The sequence below is a fragment of the Arvicanthis niloticus genome, chromosome X (assembly GCF_011762505.2).
Source record: "Arvicanthis niloticus isolate mArvNil1 chromosome X, mArvNil1.pat.X, whole genome shotgun sequence".
Classification (NCBI taxonomy): Eukaryota; Metazoa; Chordata; class Mammalia; order Rodentia; family Muridae; genus Arvicanthis; species Arvicanthis niloticus.
Genome location: NC_047679.1, coordinates 362,778 through 382,903, shown reverse-complemented (window position 1 = coordinate 382,903; position 20,126 = coordinate 362,778). Strand labels below are relative to the sequence as shown.

The 20,126-nt window shown below is 38.3% G+C and overlaps 1 protein-coding gene across 2 annotated transcripts in view; it reads right to left on the bottom strand.

The window, feature by feature from the left end:
* Window positions 1-3,122: 3,122 nt before the first annotated feature.
* The window catches only part of LOC117695479 (uncharacterized), a 64,539-nt gene continuing 47,535 nt past the window's right edge, over window positions 3,123-20,126 (bottom strand). The window contains exons 4-6 of one of the 2 annotated variants that reach the window (XM_034486367.2): window positions 13,946-14,090; window positions 13,654-13,788; window positions 3,123-5,863 (exon numbers count right to left, since the gene is read on the bottom strand). In XM_034486367.2, the coding sequence (XP_034342258.1) occupies window positions 4,236-5,863; window positions 13,654-13,788; window positions 13,946-14,090 (1,908 nt within the window). In that variant the 3' untranslated portion in view covers window positions 3,123-4,235. The remainder of the gene's footprint in view (window positions 5,864-13,653; window positions 13,789-13,945; window positions 14,091-20,126) is intronic. The other variant, XM_034484706.3, reaches the window with a different exon arrangement.

Below are 20,126 nucleotides of genomic sequence, written 5' to 3'. Positions count from 1 at the left end.
AGATCCATCTGCTTCTGCCTCCTGAGTGCTGTAATTTAAGACACGTGACGACAACGCATGTGGCCTGCTGCTGGCCCTTTATTTATGATCTACTTACTAAGTGACTAACTGGTAGAAGCTAATAACATGTAAGTGCTTGATAAGGAGATGGTTTAATGGATGGAGTAAAGTCTGGTGCTACTCAGAATGGCACTCAGTTTAACACAGTGTTCCTGGAATTTTCCTTTTAATATTTTCAGAACAGAGTTGACAACCAAAAGAGAACTTAGGCTTGGTAAAAGGGGACTACTACTGTATGCTGGTATAGCATAGGCACACCTACTTTCTTGGATTCTTTGTGTGTTTATCTTTGTCTATTTTGCCTACCTTGTGTTCTCATAGTTAAGACATCTACTTATCTTGGACGTTGAGGACAAGGCTTACATTAGTAAACATAGTACAGCAGAGGAGCCGATACATGGGCCCGAGCCACGTTTTTGATATATGATGTCTTGAGGCATGCTAAGTATAACCCACAAGGACATGGAGAAAAGAGCTGACCTTCATTGAACACTGAGTCCAGAGTCCAGGTTGTTCCCATCTCATATACCTGTGTTCTTGGTGGCATTCTCTAGTGTTGTGGATGGGCCTGGTGCTGTTTGCATTTTTTATGTTAATTCCACTGTCCTTGGAGGGGCTGTGGACAAGGGATGAGTCACCACATACTTAGGTGACTTCTTGTGAACCAATCCCCTGATGAATAAAGAAGCTAATCACTGGGCGAGTAGGAGGGACTTCTAGGTTGGATAGGGGAAGAGAGGAAGAAGAGGGTCCTTTTGGACAGGGACAGCATGAGGACAAGATGTAGCTACTAGTATCTTCTGGTTTCTCCCTGGCCCATCCATCACCAGAGGATTTAGATTTAATATAGATACAAGATTAGGATTCTAGTTGTTGAGCCCCAGAGATTGAGTTACCATTGTTTCTGAGCTAAGTTTGTGTGGTGTTTTCCTTCCCAAGGTGGTTTTACTGGGTTCCAGAGAGAGAGGTACAGTGGCGAAGTGTGGGTTTGCCAAATGTGCACCACAAAGGCCGTGGGGGTTTTGAAGCACGGGAATGGCATGGTAGTGACCCGCCAGTGGGAACTTAGCCAGCTGGGTGGTGAGATTTTGGAGCTTTGGCCAGTGTCAGCTACAATGTGGGAACTTGGCTGGTGGGAACTTGGCTGGTGGGAACTTGGCTGGTGGGAACTTGGCTGGCAGCAGTGCCAGGAAGCTGCTGGTCATTATCTTTTAATATTTCCCACTACACTCTACTTGGCTCTCACCAATTGCCTAGCATTACCCAAGGTCCTGTGATTGTAACTCTTGGTACCATAGATCCTTGTTATCTATCATTCTTTCACTCTGGCAGTCTGCCTACTTTGATGACTCATCCATTTTCTTCTTTTCATTCATCTGCATGGCTCCCTACTCAAGTGCATCTAGCAGGATTATTGGCTATACCTCACCTTTCCTCACTTCCAATACAATCTTCTCTGTCCATTCACCCTCAAATCCATGCATGTTTATTTATGCTCATCTAGTCTCAAGTACTGAACTTCACTGGATTTCATATTTTTTCCCCTATTCGCTCCCCACCTCTGCCCTTTACTGCCCCATTGACCCACATTCGGTGCTTCATTAGCCTTCTCTCTTTCCCTCTAACCTTAGCACATTTGCATCCTGCAGTTCATCCTCATCCCATCTCTTCGGTCTGTCTGTCCCTTCAATTTGCCACATGTAGTTGGAACAAGTTGCCATCCTGTGCACAGGAAGGTGTCCCAAGATTAACAGGAGGGCACAACCTGAGCTCTCACCTTACTGCAGATTAACCTTAAATGGAGATGACTTTCTATTGGTAAAAAAGATCAAATAGCTATTTCTGGTTCCCCTTGGTATCATTAATGTAGACTGCACCAGGAACAAGCTAGTGGGCCCTACATTTTTTTCTGCCTAGAAATGGACATATATATCTTATGGAGCTCAAAAACAAAGGGAAGATGCAGCAGAATGTGGGAGCACTTCACATTTGCAAAGCCCTATGTTTGACCTACAGCATTAAAGCGTCGCCCCCCTCTAACACAAACCTATTGCTCACTTTTTCCTCCAGAATTAAACCATTAAAAGAGGCTTTACAGAGGACCCAACTTCAGTAAATATTTATACATTAAATATTGTTTGACTGGGGCTATGGAGTTTGAGAGAAAATTATTGAGAGCAGTTGTATTAAACTTTCTAAATGCAGTTTAGACATCTATATAAAAGCAATTTAGTTTCCAGGATTTGACCCTGGAGAACAAACATAAACATACACAGACAAAAAATTGGATTGTGACTCTCTGAGCCTCAGCACGCATGTAAACATGCATGAGTGCATGAATGCAGACACAACACACACTCTCAAAAAGAGGTAGTCTAGAAAGGCACAAACGGACTCAAGTCTAATTCATCTGTTTTGATAAGAACAAACCCAACTGACCTCCAGGTTTTATATACCTTGTGTTGCCTATTAATGTTAGACAAGAATCAATGAATGATAGCCACATTAACAAGAGGGCTTACAAATACAGTAATCCACAAACAAGACCTCTTGTTCTCCAGGAAATGTTATATTGTTCTTATGGGCCTCAATTTCATCTCTGATCTTAGAAAATACATGTCAACATATTTGGAGGATATTACTCTACCTCCTGTTGAATTGGTATTTTATGCTTCCTGTAAAAATGGAGTAATTTTAAATCATTTTAAGATTTGAAAAGGTGTCATTGTACACTCTAAGCATGAAATATATTCCAGTTTCTGTTATTGTAGGCTTATGTAATATGGTATTTCCCATGTGTCACTGTCTGTGCACACTAAATTGGAAAATGTGTTCCAGATTTTGTTATTTTAGGCATATGTCATATGGTCACAGGTGACCCCAGATTCACTTGAGGCTTGGGAAAAATGTCTACATATCTTAGGAATTGATTGAATATTTTTGATTCTCTGTTTGCCTGGTTATTCAATTTGTTCGCTGAAAATAAATCAAACTTTATTGAACTTATATACATTAAATGTTATGAATTCTGTATCCGGAGTGACCATTAAAGGAATACAATACGGTTTTAAAAGATTTATTGTTCAAACAGGTAGTATATTCACGCTATACAACTTTCCAAAGCTATGAAAGAATACAAAAGGTATTTCCAAGTTTCATCTCCCTAGTCACCTACTACTCTTTCCTTTTGTAAGGTAGTAATGGTAATCACACTCCTTTCCAGAAACAGCGTATACATACAATTCATTCTGTACTTACAATTTCCCCACTTTTATATACAAACAGTAGCACATAATACTCACTTTGCTGTGTCTTGCTTTTTCCTAGCTAATGATGTAACTTGGAGATTATCTCAAATCACTAAAGAAATGATATCCACGTTCTTTCTGTTCATTTTTGCCTCTGAGGAGTCTGCTGTAAGAACATATCAGTTTCAGGAAGCAGAATCCACATGATGCAGTTTCAACAGCTTCTAATCTTTTGTTTTCCAACAATGCATCAACAAATACCTCTGTGTTTTGATTATTTTACACATATATGAGTATCTGTATTCCCAGAAGTAGAAATTTATTTGTGGTTTTGATTACTTTTAAATACTTTAATTTGAATGAGAAAAGTCATTCCTGGACTTGCTATTTGCCACAAGTTCTTGAGGGGAACATGCCAGGATATCAGTTTTTTAAACAACTGAGACACTCCTTAACATATGTTAGTTCTTTCAAACTTTACTTTCTCCAAATCAGTAAACAAGAACAACTATATCCCTTTATTTGCCCCATCTCCCCCACCTCCAGCTGTTCTTCAAATCCTTTAGATTACTTTCTGTAAATGCAAGGTGTTTCTGCTTGTTTCTCCCCAGACCTCACATGGTCTTCGTCAAAGCTGTCTGTGGTCATGCACCTTAGCGAGCAACTGAACCCTCAGCAGAGGCCTTGGCTATGCTGTCTCCCTTCTGAAGCCCTTAAATCTCCTGCACTGGTGCCTGATTGCCTCTTCATCTGGCAGCCCTATGGTTCCAGTGGTTTCAAAGAAATTACACATCTACTTCTTTTTCAACTTTCTTTAGGGTGAAGAGGATAAAAGGAAATGCTGTTTTATCCCAATGATTAGGCTAGAATCTATGGTCATAATTTTTAAACATTAATAGAGCTTTCCTTTGGAATATATAAAAGACACTATTGCATAGTAGGCTTTGACTTGCAAGTGTGGCCTTTTTCATGGGCTTTCTTTCCTGTATGGGTTCTTTGATGTACAATAAGATTGGATTTCTGGGTAAAGGCTTTCCCACATTCTGTACACTTATAGGGTTTCTCTCCAGTGTGAGTTCTTTGATGTACAGTGAATGTTGATTTTTCCCTGAATGCTTTACCACATTCTGTGCATTTATAGGGCTTTTCTCCTGTGTGTGTTCTCTGATGGATAATGAGCTGTGACTTCTGGCTGAAAGCTTTCCAGCACACAAGGCATTCATAGGGTTTCTCTCCTGTGTGGATCCTCTGATGGATAATGAGCTTTGACTTTTCTCGAAAAGCCTTTCCACACTCATTACATTTATAGGGTTTTTCTTCTGTATGGGTTCTTTGATGTATAATGAGATACGACTTCTGGGAAAATGCCTTCTCACATTCATTGCATTCATAGGGCTTCTCACCCGTGTGGCCTCGTTGGTGTAGCATGAGGTAGGATTTCTGAGAGAAGGCTTTCTCACATTCATTACACTCAAATGGTTTCTCTCCTGAATGAGTTCTTTGATGCACACCCAGATTTGATTTTTGGGTGAAAGTTTTCCCACACACATCACATTCATAGGGCTTCTCGCCAGTGTGAGTTCTTTGGTGCACAATGAGGGTTGACTTTTCATTGAAAGACTTCCCACATTCAGTACACTTATGAGGTTTCTCTCCAGTGTGAGTTCTCTGATGTATAACGAGGGTTGACTTATCACTGAATGTTTTCTTACACTCATTACATTCATGAAGCTTCTTTCCTGTGTGAGTACTATGGTGTATAATTAGGTCAAGTTTCTGTATGAAAGATTCCCCACACTTGGTACACTCATAGGTTTTTTCTCCTGTGTGGGTTTTTTGATGAACAATGAGGTTTGATTTCTGAGTAAAGGCTTTCCCACATTCATTACATTCATAAGGCTTCTCTCCCGTATGAGTTCTATAATGTATGATGACAGTTGACTTTTCTCTGAAGGCTTTGCCACATTCTGGACATGCAAAGGGTCTTTCTCCTGTATGAGTTCTGAGGTGTATAATGAGCTGAGACTTTTGGCTAAAGGCTTTCCCACACTCAGTACATTCAAATGGTTTCTCTCCTGTATGAGTTCTCCAATGGACAATGAGGTGTGACTTTTTGCTGAAGGTTTTCTGACATGCAGTACATTCAAAAGGCCTCTCTCCATTTTTAATTCTCTGATGAAGGCTAAGGCCTTTCTTTCGCCTGAGGGTTTTCTCATATTCTTTATATCCATAGGGTCTTACTATGAAATTAGGGTTTTCATATTCTGTATGGAAGAAAAAATTTGCATACCCAGTATCATGTTTATTTTCTATAGAGCTTCTAGTAAGTAAGTTTAAATTGTCTACCATATCATTTCCAAATGATTCAAATTTATGGGATCCTTGCTTTGGAACAACAAGGCTTGAGCTCAGATGCAATGCATTTCCAAATTCAGTACAGTTCGGCCCACTCTTGGTAATTACGTTGTCGTTAGGGAATCCAACTTGCATCAACTGATACTTATCTTGTTTATCTTGATGTCGCCTCTCAAATTGTTCATTAACTTGGTAGACTTCTAAAAAAAAAAAAGCACAATTATGTTTACACTTTGTCAGTATGGGGAATAGGCCTATTCTAGAACTACTATAATCTCAACTATTACTGCCATACAGCTACTAACCACCTAAGATGCAGATCTAGCAGATCCTAGGTTGTGCTTGGCTCTCTCTAAGTGCATCTTATAAGAGCTTATCCTGTGAGTCAGATGAGGTTATCACATCATTTTTTCAGAGTGCCAAGGGAGAGAGAGAATCTTTTAGTATATGCTCATGTACTGACATTTTTATAACCAAGTCCTTAGTTACAGGAACTTTTTTTTTTGACATAGGGTCTCACTATGTAGACCTGGATGGCCTGGAATTTGCTACGCAGACTAGGATAAGTCAAAGAGATCCATCTGCCTTAGCTTCCTGAGTGCATGTACAGGAATGCTGACTCCTGGCTTAGCTATATGAACTGACTGCACATGTCTTACATATTATCTCCATCTAGGGAAAGCACTGTGCTCCCTAAACTCAATATTAACAATCCTGGATCTACATAATAATGAGCTCGGCAAAGCCAAAATTTACTCAATAAGCATTCACAAGTGTTATCTCCTTTAATACATATACAGCTTTTCAACACCACTGTTTCTGCTGTCTACATTATCTCACGTACAAATTGTGCATATTTTAACTCTGACTTTTAAGATGTTTCATTATCTATATTACCCTCCTTTCTCTTATATTTTGCTATATTCAGAATCTACATAACTTTTAAGAGGCAGTTGTATCATTGTACGAAAAGCTTACTTTGACCTTCCTATATACTTTAAGTTTTGATTAACATCTAATGTGCCTAATAATCTGTACTACTCATTTAGACAATTAAACTATAAATCTGCATCTTTAATTTCATATTTTATCATCTGTAAAATGTTTTACATTTTCACACCTCTAAATCCAAATGTAGCTTAAAATCAATGCTATCAACATGCCATAACTTAATTAGTGGCACTATTTGGTGGCACATCTTAAAATCAATGGTGTCTTGAATCTAACCAAATACAGCACAATTTTGCACACAGATATGAATTATGTTTTTTAGTTTACTTAAATATTTTAGAGTTAATCCAACTACTACTGATGTTTCTAATTGGTTTTCATAGTAGTACTGTTTACTATAGTAGCAATAAATTTTAAAATGGGTCCCATGGTTGTGGTTCTCCTTCCTGTGACTTCCTTTCTCTAGCTAGAAAAGCACAAGTTCTTAGCAAGAGATGGAACACTGAATCATAGGAAGTGGTCTCACAACTTGTATTTAGAGGGAGTCAAACTATATCTAGGATCTGCTAAATCTGAACCTCCTTAGGTGGTCAGAAGTAGTATAGCCTCTGTGGTTTAGGTCATATAGATTATCTGGATCAAGAGTAAATCCTGACTCAGCTTTTTCACTTGATCCAATCTATTTGCATAATTTTCCCACCTATAAAACAGTGCTCACCAAAATGAATATTCAGGGAGATTCAAATACTTACAACAGAACTTATATGCTCTCAATGAAATACTTAAAATGTTTACTAAACCAAATGTTACTGTTATCATGAGCTATGTCAAGCCATACACTACATTACTATAAAAGAAATAACAAGTTTATATACATATACAAATATATATTTGATATGTTCTCAGATACTAAGTGAAAAGGGACAATAAAACCTCACCCTGTGCATAGGAGCCAGGTATGGTGGTTCACATCTTTAACTTCAGCATTTGGGAGGCATATACAGGAAATTTCTGTGACTTAGAGGCTGGCTTGGTCTATATAGTGAGTCCCAGGTGAGTCAGGGGTCAACAATGGGACCCTGTCTCAAAAGCTAAATCAAACTAAACCAAACTAAACTAAACCGAACCAAGCAAACCGAACCAAACAACGGTATATAGCAGAGTATAATATTAAAGAAATAGATCATCAACGTTGGAATGTTAATATAGAGTTATGATGTAAGAAACCAATGAGATGACAAACCTTTAAATTCCACTAATGGTTACCTGTGAGGAAAAGAGAGCAGACAGGGAGAGGGAACGATGTTGGACTGCTCTTTTTATATTTTACATTTATTTATTTATTTGTATGTTAGGTGGGCACACATACCATATGTGGTGGCTAGAGGACAACTTATAGGAGTCAGTTCTCACCCTCTACCCTATGGGTTTCAGGAAGTGAATTCAGGTCATCAGACTTAGCAACAAACATTTTAGCCATAGTGCTGTCTCCTCAGCCTGTTCTTAGTAACCTGGTTTAATAGATTTCATTTCAGAATCACGTAAATATTTTTGTAACATTTTATAAAATCATCAGCAAAACTAAATAAAAAAAGACTTCCCTAATATTGGTGGGTACCTTGCCATTTCTATTTCCCAGTGAGAAGTTTTAATTCTCAGAGATACCAACATCATTATTTCATTCGACTCCATATACTCTATGTGCATAACAGACTTAGAATGATACTGTCAGATGAAAAATTAATAGGTCTAGTGAGATGGCTCAGCAGACAAAGATATTGATGACCTTAGTTTAATTTTAGGGATCTACAAAGTGAAATGAGGAGACCTACTCTTGTAAAATTTCTCCTGACTGTCAAACAAATGCTGTGGTATGCATGCATGTGCATCTAAGAATGCATGTGTGTACACTGAATGTACATATACACACATACACATAAAAATCTAATAAATTAAAAAACCACTAGAATTTGATGTAGAAATATAAATTTGAAGACATAAGGATTTTTCTTCTTTAAAGAAACATAGTCTCCAACTCCTATAAATGAAAATGTCTAAGAGTGATTTAATAAGAATCAATTTGCGGCACCTTTTACAATGGACTGAAATAATATCAAAAATCTTAGGATAACTCTAACCAAGCAAATGAAAGCCTTGTATGATAAAAAAAAATTCAAGAAATTATAGAAGGTATCACAAGATGGAAATATCTCTGATGCTTGTGGACCATTAAGATTAATAAAGTAAAAATAGCCATTCTACCAAAAGCAATCTACATATTTAATGCAATCCCCATCAGAATTCCAACATAATTCTTCACATATCTTGAAAAGACATTCTTCAGCTTCATATGTAAATACCAGAAACTCAGTATAGCTAAAACAGTCCTGAATAATAAAAAAACTGCTAGAGGTCTTACCATTTTCAGTTTTAAATTGTTGTAGAAATATAAACAGCATGGTATTGGCACAAAAACAGACACATTAACCAATGAAATTTAATTGAAGACTCGGGCATAAATCCACACATCTATGAACACCTGATTTTTGATACAGAAGCCAGTACTGCACATTGGAAAAAAGACAGCATTTTTTGACAAATGGTGCTGGTAAAACTGGGTGTCAGCATATAAAAGTATCCGAATAGATCCATACTTATCATGCTGCACAAAACTCAAGTTGAAATGGATCAAAGACCTGAACAGAAAACCAGATACTGAGAGGGGTAAGTAAGTGGTGGAGAAATAGAAGAGAAAGAGAAAATAAGGGTGTGGAGGGCGGGTATGAGGGTAGGGAGAGATGAGTAGGATTGGGGTGCATGATGTGAAATTCACAAAGAATCAATAAATAAAAAGCTTAAAAAAACCAGGTACACTGAACCTTTTAGTAGAGAAACCGGGGAATAGCCTTGAATTCATTAACCTAGGGAAAGATTTTCTGAATAGAACACTGATAGCACAGGTACCAAGATTAACAATGAATAAATGCGACTGCATGAAACTGAGAAGTTTCTGTACAACAAAGGATACTGAAAGGATACTGTCATTTGGACAAAGTGGCAGTCTATAGAATGGGAAAAGATTTTTACCAACCACACATCTGACAGAGTGCTAATTCCAAAATATATAAAGAATTCAAGAAAGAGATACCAAGAAACCAAATAACCCAGTTAAAATGGGGTACAAATCTAAACAGAGACTTCTCAATAGATAAATGGTTGAGAAAACTCTTAAAGCAATGTTCAGCATCCTTAGCTACCAGGGAAATAGAAATCAAAACTACTTTGAAATTTCATCTTGTCAGAATGGCTAAGGTAAAAAAAAAAAAAAAAAAACCCAAACCAAAAACCCAAAACTGCAACTGACAGCTCATGCTGGTGAGGACATAAAGCATTCCTCCATTGTTGGAATGCAAACTTGTACTACTACTATGGAAATCAGCATGGCCGTTCCCTGGGAAGATGTTATTTGATCTATGTCAAGATCCAGTTGTATCACTCTTGGGCATGTACCAAAGGATACTTCATCCTACCACAGTGACAGTAGCTCAACCATATTCATTGCTGTTCTATTCATAATAGTCAGAAACTGGAAACAACCAAGATGCCCCTCAACAGAAGAATGGATAAAGAAAATGTGGTACATTTATACAATGGAGTATTGCTCAGCTTAAAAAATGAAATCATGAAACTAAAAGATCGAACCAGATATATTGGTTTGTATTTGCTGATTATGTGATTAGTAGCTGTTACATCAAGGATAAAAATGGTACAATCCATAGAACTACAGAGGTCAGTTATAGAGTATGGGACTGTGTGTGTGTGTGTGTGTGTGTGTACATAGATTTCTCTAGTAAAGGGAAATAGAATAGAGAGTTATGGATGGATGGTGGAGGGGTGAAGACTAGAACAGGAAGATCAATTGGAGGGGTGAAGAAGAGAGGGATAAATGAGGAAATATGGGGAGACAGCTAAAATTAAAGAACATTTGAGGGGTAGTATGGAAATCTAATACAGTACAAGTTTCCCAAAATATACATACATGAAAGTAATCTAAATGAAATCAGCAAATTATGTGGGGAGACAGAGCCTCAACTGACCATCTTTTATTATCAAATGAAGCTTCTACTACTGGGATTGGATTATCATTGAGTTGTTGGCCAAACGTGTTCCATGGGAACCCCCAAACAATTCAGTCTGCTGCCAAGACTTAGGTTGTTCTCCACAAACTGACTTGCTGAAGACAACACCTACCTATAGGGCATTTTCTTAATTAGTGGTTGATGTGGGAGGGCTCTGTCCATTGTGGGTGGTGCCATCCTGGTAGTCTTGGGTTCTATAAGAAAGCAGGCTAAGCAAGCCATGGGAAGCAAGCAACACCCCTCCATGATCTCTGCATTAGCTTCTGACTCCAGGTTCCTGCCCTTTTGAGTTCCTGTCCTGACTTCCTCTAGTAATGAACAGTGATGTGTAAGCCAGATTAACCATTTTCTCCCAATTTGCTTTTGGTCATGGTGTTTCATCACAATAATAGTAATCTCAACTAAGAAAGAAGGGAAATATGTTCAACATATAATATATACTTGCATGAAAATTTTAATTAAAAAGAATATAACTTGTTGGTCACTTTCAGATGGTGTTCAAAACCATTTAAAAATTGTCTTAAAATTTACTTTTATTTATATCTATGTGTCCATGTGTGAGTATGTGCACATGAGTGTGGGTATCAACAGAAGCAAAAAGAAGGTTTTGATTTCCTTGGAGCTGGAGTTACAGATGTTTGTGTTGTGTTGTGATAAGGGTGCTAGGAAACAATCTCAATTCTAGAAGAGTAACAATTGTTATTAACTTCTGAGCCATCTTTCCAGCCCCACTAAAATTATTTTTGAATAATGATAAACAAAACCTTAATCATTCTATAGAATATGTAACTCACGCTAACCAAGTAATAAATGAGATACATACAATTTCTCTCTCTCCCTCTCTTTCTCTGTATATTCTCTCTCTCAGACTGACAGAGATCCTTCTGTCTATGCCTTCTGAGTGCTGGGATTAAAGGCAGGTACCACCATGCCAGGCCTTGACAATTTGTTTTCACAGAAATATTCTAGCTAAATAATAAATAACAGAATTAAAATCTCATCCTTAAATCATGGGAGTCCTACTAGTGGCCATATTCTCAAAGAGCAAATCTCCTTCTTCCAGCCAATAGTTAATTAGGAAGGGGTGAGCTTTTTGTGATCATCTACCTTCTATCTATGTTGCAATTTGGGCTGGCTTAGTCTTGTGCATGTAACACAAGTTTCCTCACATTCATGAACATATGGACAGCACCAACTGGACTTGGTTGTAAGAAAAAGAAAAGACATGAAATTTCGAGAAAGATCTGTTGAGGGGATGATGGGAGGAATAGGAGGTGGGAGATGGTTGGGTAAGTGTGATCATATTTTATTGTATACATGTAAGAAATTCTCAAGAATAAAAAAAATTAAAAATTTTTGGTTGTGAGCCTAGCATTTGATGGCCCAGCAAAGTACAGGATAAGCATGCTATAACCCATAGAAGCTAAGTAAAAAGGAGGGCCCAAGGGAGGACCCTTGAATCTCACTTAGAAGGGGATATAAAAGAGACATTGGAGGTGGAGGGAGGGAGGCAACTGGGTGGGAGAATGGGTAGAGATGGGGCTAGGGATGGGGAACAGGTGTGGGGAGAGTAGGGGTTAGTGTGTGTGAGAGAGGGCTGAGAGAATGGAAATCAGAAGGGGGACATTTCTGGGACAAGCTGGAGATCAGAGATGGGGGAGACTCCTGGGAGTCTATGAGGAAACCCTAGCTGAGACTCCTAGCAGGGAGGATATGGGGCCTGAAGTGGCTACTTCCCAGGTGGGACTCTCAGTGGAGGGAAAAGGACAGCAACCCCCACACAAATATTTCGACTCAAAACATGTCCTGCCTACAAGAAGTACAGGGGCAAAGACAAAGCAGAGACTGAGCGAATGGCCAACTGATGACTGCCACAACTTGAGATCCATACCATGGAAGAGAACTGATCCCTGACGCTATTAATGATACTCTGCTATGCCTGCATTCAGGAGTCTAGCATCACAGTGTTCTGAGAGGCTTCATCCAACAGCTGATGGAAACAGATGCAGAGACCCACAGCCAAAGATTAGGTGGAGCTCACATAGTGTTATGGAAGAGTGGGGTAATGATTGAGGGAGCCAGAGGGGTCAAGGACACCACAAGAAGATCTGAGGAGTCAACTAACCTAAAACTATGGGGACTCACAGAGACTGAACCACCAACCAAAGAGCATGCAGGGGCTGGACCTAGGCCCCCTACACATTTTTAGCATATGTGCAGCTTGTTCTTCATGTGGGTCCACTAACAAGTGGAGTGAAGGCTCTTCTGACTCTGTTGCCTATCTTTGGATCCCCTTCCCCTAGCTGGGTTGCCTTGTCTAGCCTCAGAGGACAAGGATCAGCTGAGTCCTGCTGCGACTCAATGAGCCAGGATGGGTTGTTACCCATGGGGTTCTTCTTCTCTTAGGAGGGGAAATTGGGGGAGGAGTTTGTGAGGGTGGGACTGGAAGGAAAGGTGGGAGGGGGCTGTGATGTTAACATGAATAAATTAAAAAATAAAAGTCATAATTTTGCATTTATTAGTGAATTAATTAGCCTAAGCAGTAATTACCAGTAACTAATAGCATAAGACAGACAACTGTGTTTGACAAACCTCCTGATGGAAATAATTAGGAAGGAAAAAGAAAGCCCCAAATTTAATCTAGCTTAAAAGAAAACCAAGACAGAGGGCTGCATTAAGATACTACCTGGAAGGCAGCTATGCTTATTGGGTTACACTTCTGATTGAGCATTACCAAACTTATAAAGCCTTTGATTAACATTTTAAAAAATGTATAAAAGCAAAAAGGAAAAGGGGGCATGGGATAGGGGTTTTCTAGGGAGGGGAAATGGGATGGCATCTGAAATGTAAATAAAATATAAAAAAAATTAAAAATAATAAATTAAAAAAAAAGATACTACCTGGAAAGCTCCAAACTGGAATTTCCCCATCTTCTGGGTCTGGTTCTTTTACTTCCAGCTTGATAATGAGATCTGGCTTAGTAACCTGCTGTTCTGAGGATGATAAATGATAGATACCTCCTTTGTCTTCAGAGCCTGAAACAGCACAAGTTGCAGTTTGGGGTCAGCAGAAGGGACCTGTCACTTAACACAAACCATTTAAGCAATATTTTGAGTTTCCTTTTAAAAAAGGAAAATATGAAGACAAGCAAGAGAAGTCCCCCTACTGGATATAATAACCATCAAAAATTACCTGTGGAAGCCACCTCACCCACAGAAACAAGGTTGTTGTAGGTCTCAAGCATCACATCTCGGTACAGGGTCCTCTGTGGAGAGTTCAAGTATTGCCACTCCTCCTGAGTGAAATCCACAGCTACATCCTCAAATGTCACTAGTTCCTGTAATGGCAAACTTCTTTTATTCTAAAATGCTGAGCACTGAATGGTAAGGATATAATGTGAAAAAGTTGCTAATTGAGCTCCCAGTTCAACCCCTGGTCTATAGGCACATCTGTTATACGTTTTCTTCATTGCTAATTGGTAGAGGAGAGCCGGCCGGCCCACTGTGGCAGGACCATCCCTTTGCAAATGGCTCTGGCTCTTTGAGAAAAGTAGCTGAGGAAGGCAGAAAAAGCAAGCCCATAAGTACTATTCCTCCATAGTCTCTGCTTCAGGTCCTGACTAGTTTCCTGAAAAGTTATATCCCGACAAGTGATTCTGCAGCAGAAAAAAATACCCCTCAAAATGCATCACTGACTTAAATGTAGTATCTAAACCCATAGTATTTGTAGGGAAAAACATATTGGATGAAGTCCTTTAAATCTTGATGAGTCAAGTGTTCTTCTGTAACCAAAAAAATTCCAAAGATATTCACTATTCTTTTGTTTTGGTTTTGATACTCTTAAAGATAATGAAAAGGTAAGTCACAGAACAGAAGGAAATACTGCAGCTTAGATATCTAATAATATAAAAGGTACAATTAAACTATTGAAGAGTATGAAAACTAAAATAAGATATAAGAATTATCTGCAAATACAAAAACAACTATTACAAGTGGAATATTACACCAAATAAGACATATAAATGGCAAATAAATACATAAAAAGTTGTGAATGAGGCACTAGCATACATCTGTTAGTGTAGGAGAACTTACACTATCAAGTAGTGTAGATATGGCACAGCTGGATCTCTTTTATTACAGGCATGAAAGAAGAAATAGCACAGGCCTTGGGAAACAGTTTTGCAAGTGTTTGTGACGTTATCATATACTACCTAACAACCCAACAATCATGCTCCTAGGTATATTCATCCCAGTAAAACGAAAATCTCACAACCCCCAAAAGCTTATAAAAAAAAAAAAACCCAAAAGCGTATATTCATTTATTTTTAATCATCCAAACGTGAAATAACCTAAGCACTTTCAGTCAGCAAATGGACAAACTTGAATCCACATAATGTCATACTATTCAACGATACAAATGAAATACTTAACACATGTGATAATACAGATAGTAAATGTAGTGTAGCAGGGCACTTGCCTAACATGGAGAAAGGTTTGGGTTGAATCTTTTGCATTTTCAAAAAAACTCAACTCACTAAAAATCCCTCAAATCTCTCCATGAACTTTATAATAAAAAATATACTAATGAACACATTATATACCACACATAATCGATACTTTTAGTTTGTATAATATAAATTAGAGACTAACACAGAATGCTCTAAATACCTACAAACGAAAAACTAACAAGCGAACATAAAGAACACAAACATCCAGGTCAGCTGTCTTTCAAACTCTTGCCATCAGGTCAGCTTGTCTTTTCAAACTGTATAAGAATACAAGAGGGGTCTGAAAATCCAGAGCAGAGTGGGTAAAGGAAGCTGAGATCATGTATAGAAAGATGCCTAGTGCACTGCCATCTATGTGTATAAAAGTACTGAAAAAACGGATCAGCTCTCAAGAACTGCTAGCTGTAGGAGAAATGTACAGGAGCCAAGGTGACAGTCATAAAGAGCATCAATTCTCTAGGAGAAAATGGAAACAAAAGAACTAGAAGCATTTGAAGAGTGTGTGATGACAGGAGAAAAACAGAAATGGGAAATTAGGGTCATATATGTTATGATTCAAATATGAAATGTACTGCACAATGCTTTGAACATTTGCTCCTTAGGTGAAACTGTTTTGAGAGGTTATGGAGCCTTTAGGAAATGGTACATGGGGAAAGTAGCTTATTAAGAGATGGAATTCTCTTTTTTTGCTGGGGCAGACTCCTAGTTGGTCTGCTCCCATGAAGACACCATATCCTGACATATCCTAGAGGAACCACTGTACTCAGAGCAGCTGTTAAGAATCCTCCCCAACAACCTGAAGCCACAGAGTTGTAGCTGGAAGTCTGGGGCACTCAGGACCCATCACCCACCAAAACCCCACCCTCACCTTCTGCCCCTCCTTTGGTCCTTATGGCTGGGGCAGACTCCTAATTGGTCTGCTCCCTTGAAGGCACCATATCCTGACCCATCCTAGAGAAAGCACTGTACTCAGAGCTGTGGAGGAACCACTGCACTCAGAGCAGCAGAGGATCCACTGCACTCAGAAAAGTTGAGGAAGTCGAACTCCCAGGAGCTCTAACACAACAAGGATCATTGGATTTCAGGAACCCAGAAGCAGCCTGAGTCCCAGGAGCTCTTCCACCCAGGATCCCAGGATCCCAGGATCCCAGGATCTCAGGATCTCAGGATCTCAGGATCTCAGGATCACAGGATCACAGGATCACAGGATCACAGATATATCTGGACTCTGAGGAGTTCTGACACAGCAAGATAACAGGAGAGACAGGCTCCAGTCAGAGACAGTGAGTGCACTTAGCACTAGAGATAACCAGATTGTGAAAGGAAAGCACAAGAACTTAAGCAACAGAAACTAAGGTTACCTGGCATCACCAGAACCCAGTTCTACCACCATAGCAAGTCCTGAACACCCCATCACACCAGAAAAGCAGGATTTCAGATTTAAAATCACTTCTCATGATGATAAAGGACTTTAAGAAGGACATAAATAATTCACTTAAAGAAATACATGAGAACACAGGTAAACAGGTAGAAGCTCTTAAAAAGAAAACACAAAAATCCCTTAAAGAATGACAGGAAAACATGGTGACAGGTGAAGGAATTAAATAAAACCATCCAGGATCTAAAAATGGAAGTAGAAAAAAAAAAAAGAAATCACAAAGGGAGACTACCATGAAGATAGAAAACCTAGGAAAGAGATCAGGGGTCATAGATGCAAGCATCACCAACAAAACACAAGAGATAGGAGAGAGAATCTCAGGTGCAGAAGATACCATAGAAAACATTGACACAACTGTCAAAGAAAATGAAAAATACAAAAAGCTCCTAATCATCTAGGAAAACATCTAGGAAATCCAGGACACAATGAGAAGACCAAACCTAAGGATAATAGGTATAGATGAGAGTGAAGATTCCCAACTTAAAGTTCCAGTAAATATCTTCAATGAAATTACAGAAGAAAACTTCCCTAACCTAAAGAAAGAGATGCCCATTACCATATAAGAAGCCAAAAGAACTCCAAATAGACTGAATCAGAAAAAAATTTTCCTGTCACATAATAATCAAAACATCAAATGCACAAAACAATGAATATTAAAAGCGGTAAGGGGAAAAGATCAAGTAACATATGAAGGCAGACCTATAAGAATTACACCAGACTTCTCACCACAGATTATGAAAGCTAGAAGATCCTGAGCAGATGTCATACAGACACTAACAGAACACAAATGCCAGCCCAGACTACTATATCCAGCAAAACTCTCAATTAACATAGATAGAAAAACCAAGATATTCCATGACAAAACCAAATTTACACAATATCTTTCCACAAATCCAGCCCTACAAAGGGTAATAGATGAAAAACTCCAACACAAGGAGGGAAACTACAACCTAGAAAAAGCAGGAAAGTAGTCTCCTTTCAACGAACCTAAAAGAAGATAGCCACACAAACATAATTCCACCTCTAACAACAAAAATAACAGGAAGCAACAATCACGTCTCCTTAATATCTCTTAAAATCAATAGACACAATTCCCCAGAAAAAAGAAGTAGATTAACAGACTGGATATGAAAACAGGACCCAGCATTTTGCTGCATACAGAAAATGCACCTCAGTGACAAAGACATACACACTACTTCAGAGTAAAAGGCAGGGAAAACAATTTTCCAAGTAAATGGTCCCAAGAAATAAGCTAGAGTAGCAATTCTAATATCAAATAAAATCGACTTTCAACCAAAAGCTATCAAAAAAGATAAGAAAGGACACTTGATACTCATCAAAGGAAAAATCTACCAAGATGAACTCTCAAATGCAAGGGCACCCACATTCATAAAAGAAACTTTACTAAAGCCCAAAGCAGCATTGCCCCTTACACAATAATACTATAATAGTGGGAGACTTCAACACCCGACTCTGAGAAAGACAGATCATGGAAACAGAAACTAAACAGAGACACAGTAACATGAAAAGAAGTTTTGAAGCAAATGTATTTAACAGATATCTGTAGAACATTTAATCCTAAAACAAAAGAATATACCTTCTTTTCAGTACCTCATGGTACCTTCTCCAAAATAGATAATATAATTGGTCATAAAACAGGCATTAACAGATTGAAATAATCACACACATCCTATCAGATCACCATGGACTAAGGCTGGTTTTCAATAATGACAAAAATAACAGAAAGCCCACATACACGTGAAAACGGAACAGTGCTATACTCAATGATAACTTGGTCAAGGACGAAATAAAGAAATTAAAGACTTTTTAGAATTTAATGAAAATGAAGGCTCATCATACCAAAACTTATAGGACACAATGAAAGCAGTGCTAAAAGGAAAACTCATAGTTCTGAGTGCCTCTAAAAAGAAACTAGAGAGAGCATACACTAGCAGCAGAACCTGAAAGCTCTAAAACAAAAAGAAGCAAATACACCCAAGAGGAGTAGATGGCAGGAAATAATCAAACTCAGGGCTGAAACCAGCCAAGTAGAAACAAAAAGAACTATACAAAGTATCAAGAAAACGAGGAGCTGGTTCTTTGAGAAAATCAACAAGATAGATAAACACTTTGCCAGACTAACCACAGGGCAGAGAGACAGTATTCAAATTAATAACATCAGTACTGAAAAGAATGACATAACAACAGAAACTGAGGAAATTCAAAAAATCATCAGATCCTACTACAAAAGCCTATACTCAACAAAACTGGAACAACTGGATGAAATGGACAATTTTCTAGACAGATACTAGGAATCAAAGCTAAATCAGGAGCAGATAAAGCATCTAAATAGTCCCATAACCCCTAAAGAAATAGTAGCAGTCATTAAAAGTCTCCCCACCAAAAAAAGCCCAGGACCAGATGGTTTTAGTGCAGAATTCTATCAGACATTCAAGGAAGACCTAATACCAATTTTCTTTAAACTATTGCCCAGAATAGAAACAGAAGGAACACTACCCAATTTGTTCTATTAAGCTACAATTACACTCATACCTATACCACACAAAGACACAACAAAGAAAGAGAACTTCAGACCATTTTCCCTTATGAATATCGATGCACAAATACTCAATAAAATTCTTGAAAACCGAATCCAACAACACATCAAAGCAATCATCCATCATGATCAAGTAGGCTTTATCCCAGGAATGCAGGGATGGTTCAATATATGGAAATCTATCAATGTAATCCACTACATAAATAAACTCAAAGAAAAAAACCACATGATCATCTCACTAGATGCTGAGAAAGCATTTGACAAAATTCAACATCCCTTCATGTTAAAAGTCTTGGAAAGATCAGGAATTCAAGGCCCATACCTAAATATAGTAAAAGCAATATACAGCAAGCCAGTAACCAACATCAAACTAAATGGAGAGAAACTTGAAGCAATCCCACTAAGATGAGGGACTAGACAAGGCTGCCCACTCTCACCCTACCTATTCAATCTAGTATTGGAAGTTCTAGTCTTAGCAATTAGACAACAAGTGGAAGTCAAAGGGATACAGATAGGAAAGGAAGAAGCCAAAATATCACTATTTGCAGATGATAGGATAGTATACTTAAGTGACCCCAAAACTTTCACCAGAGAAATCCTAAACCTGATAAACAACTTCAGCAAAGTGGCTGGATATAAAATTAATTCAAATAAATCAGTAGCCTTCTTCTACTCAAAGGAGAAACAGGCTGAGAAAGAAATTAGGGAAATGACACCTTTCACAATAATATGAAATACCTTGGTGCGAATCTAACCAAGCAAGTAAAAGATCTGTATGACAAGAACTTCAAGTCTCTGAAGAAAAAAAACTGAAGATCTCAAAAGGTGGAAAGATCTCCCATGCTCATGAATTGGCAGGATTAATATAGTA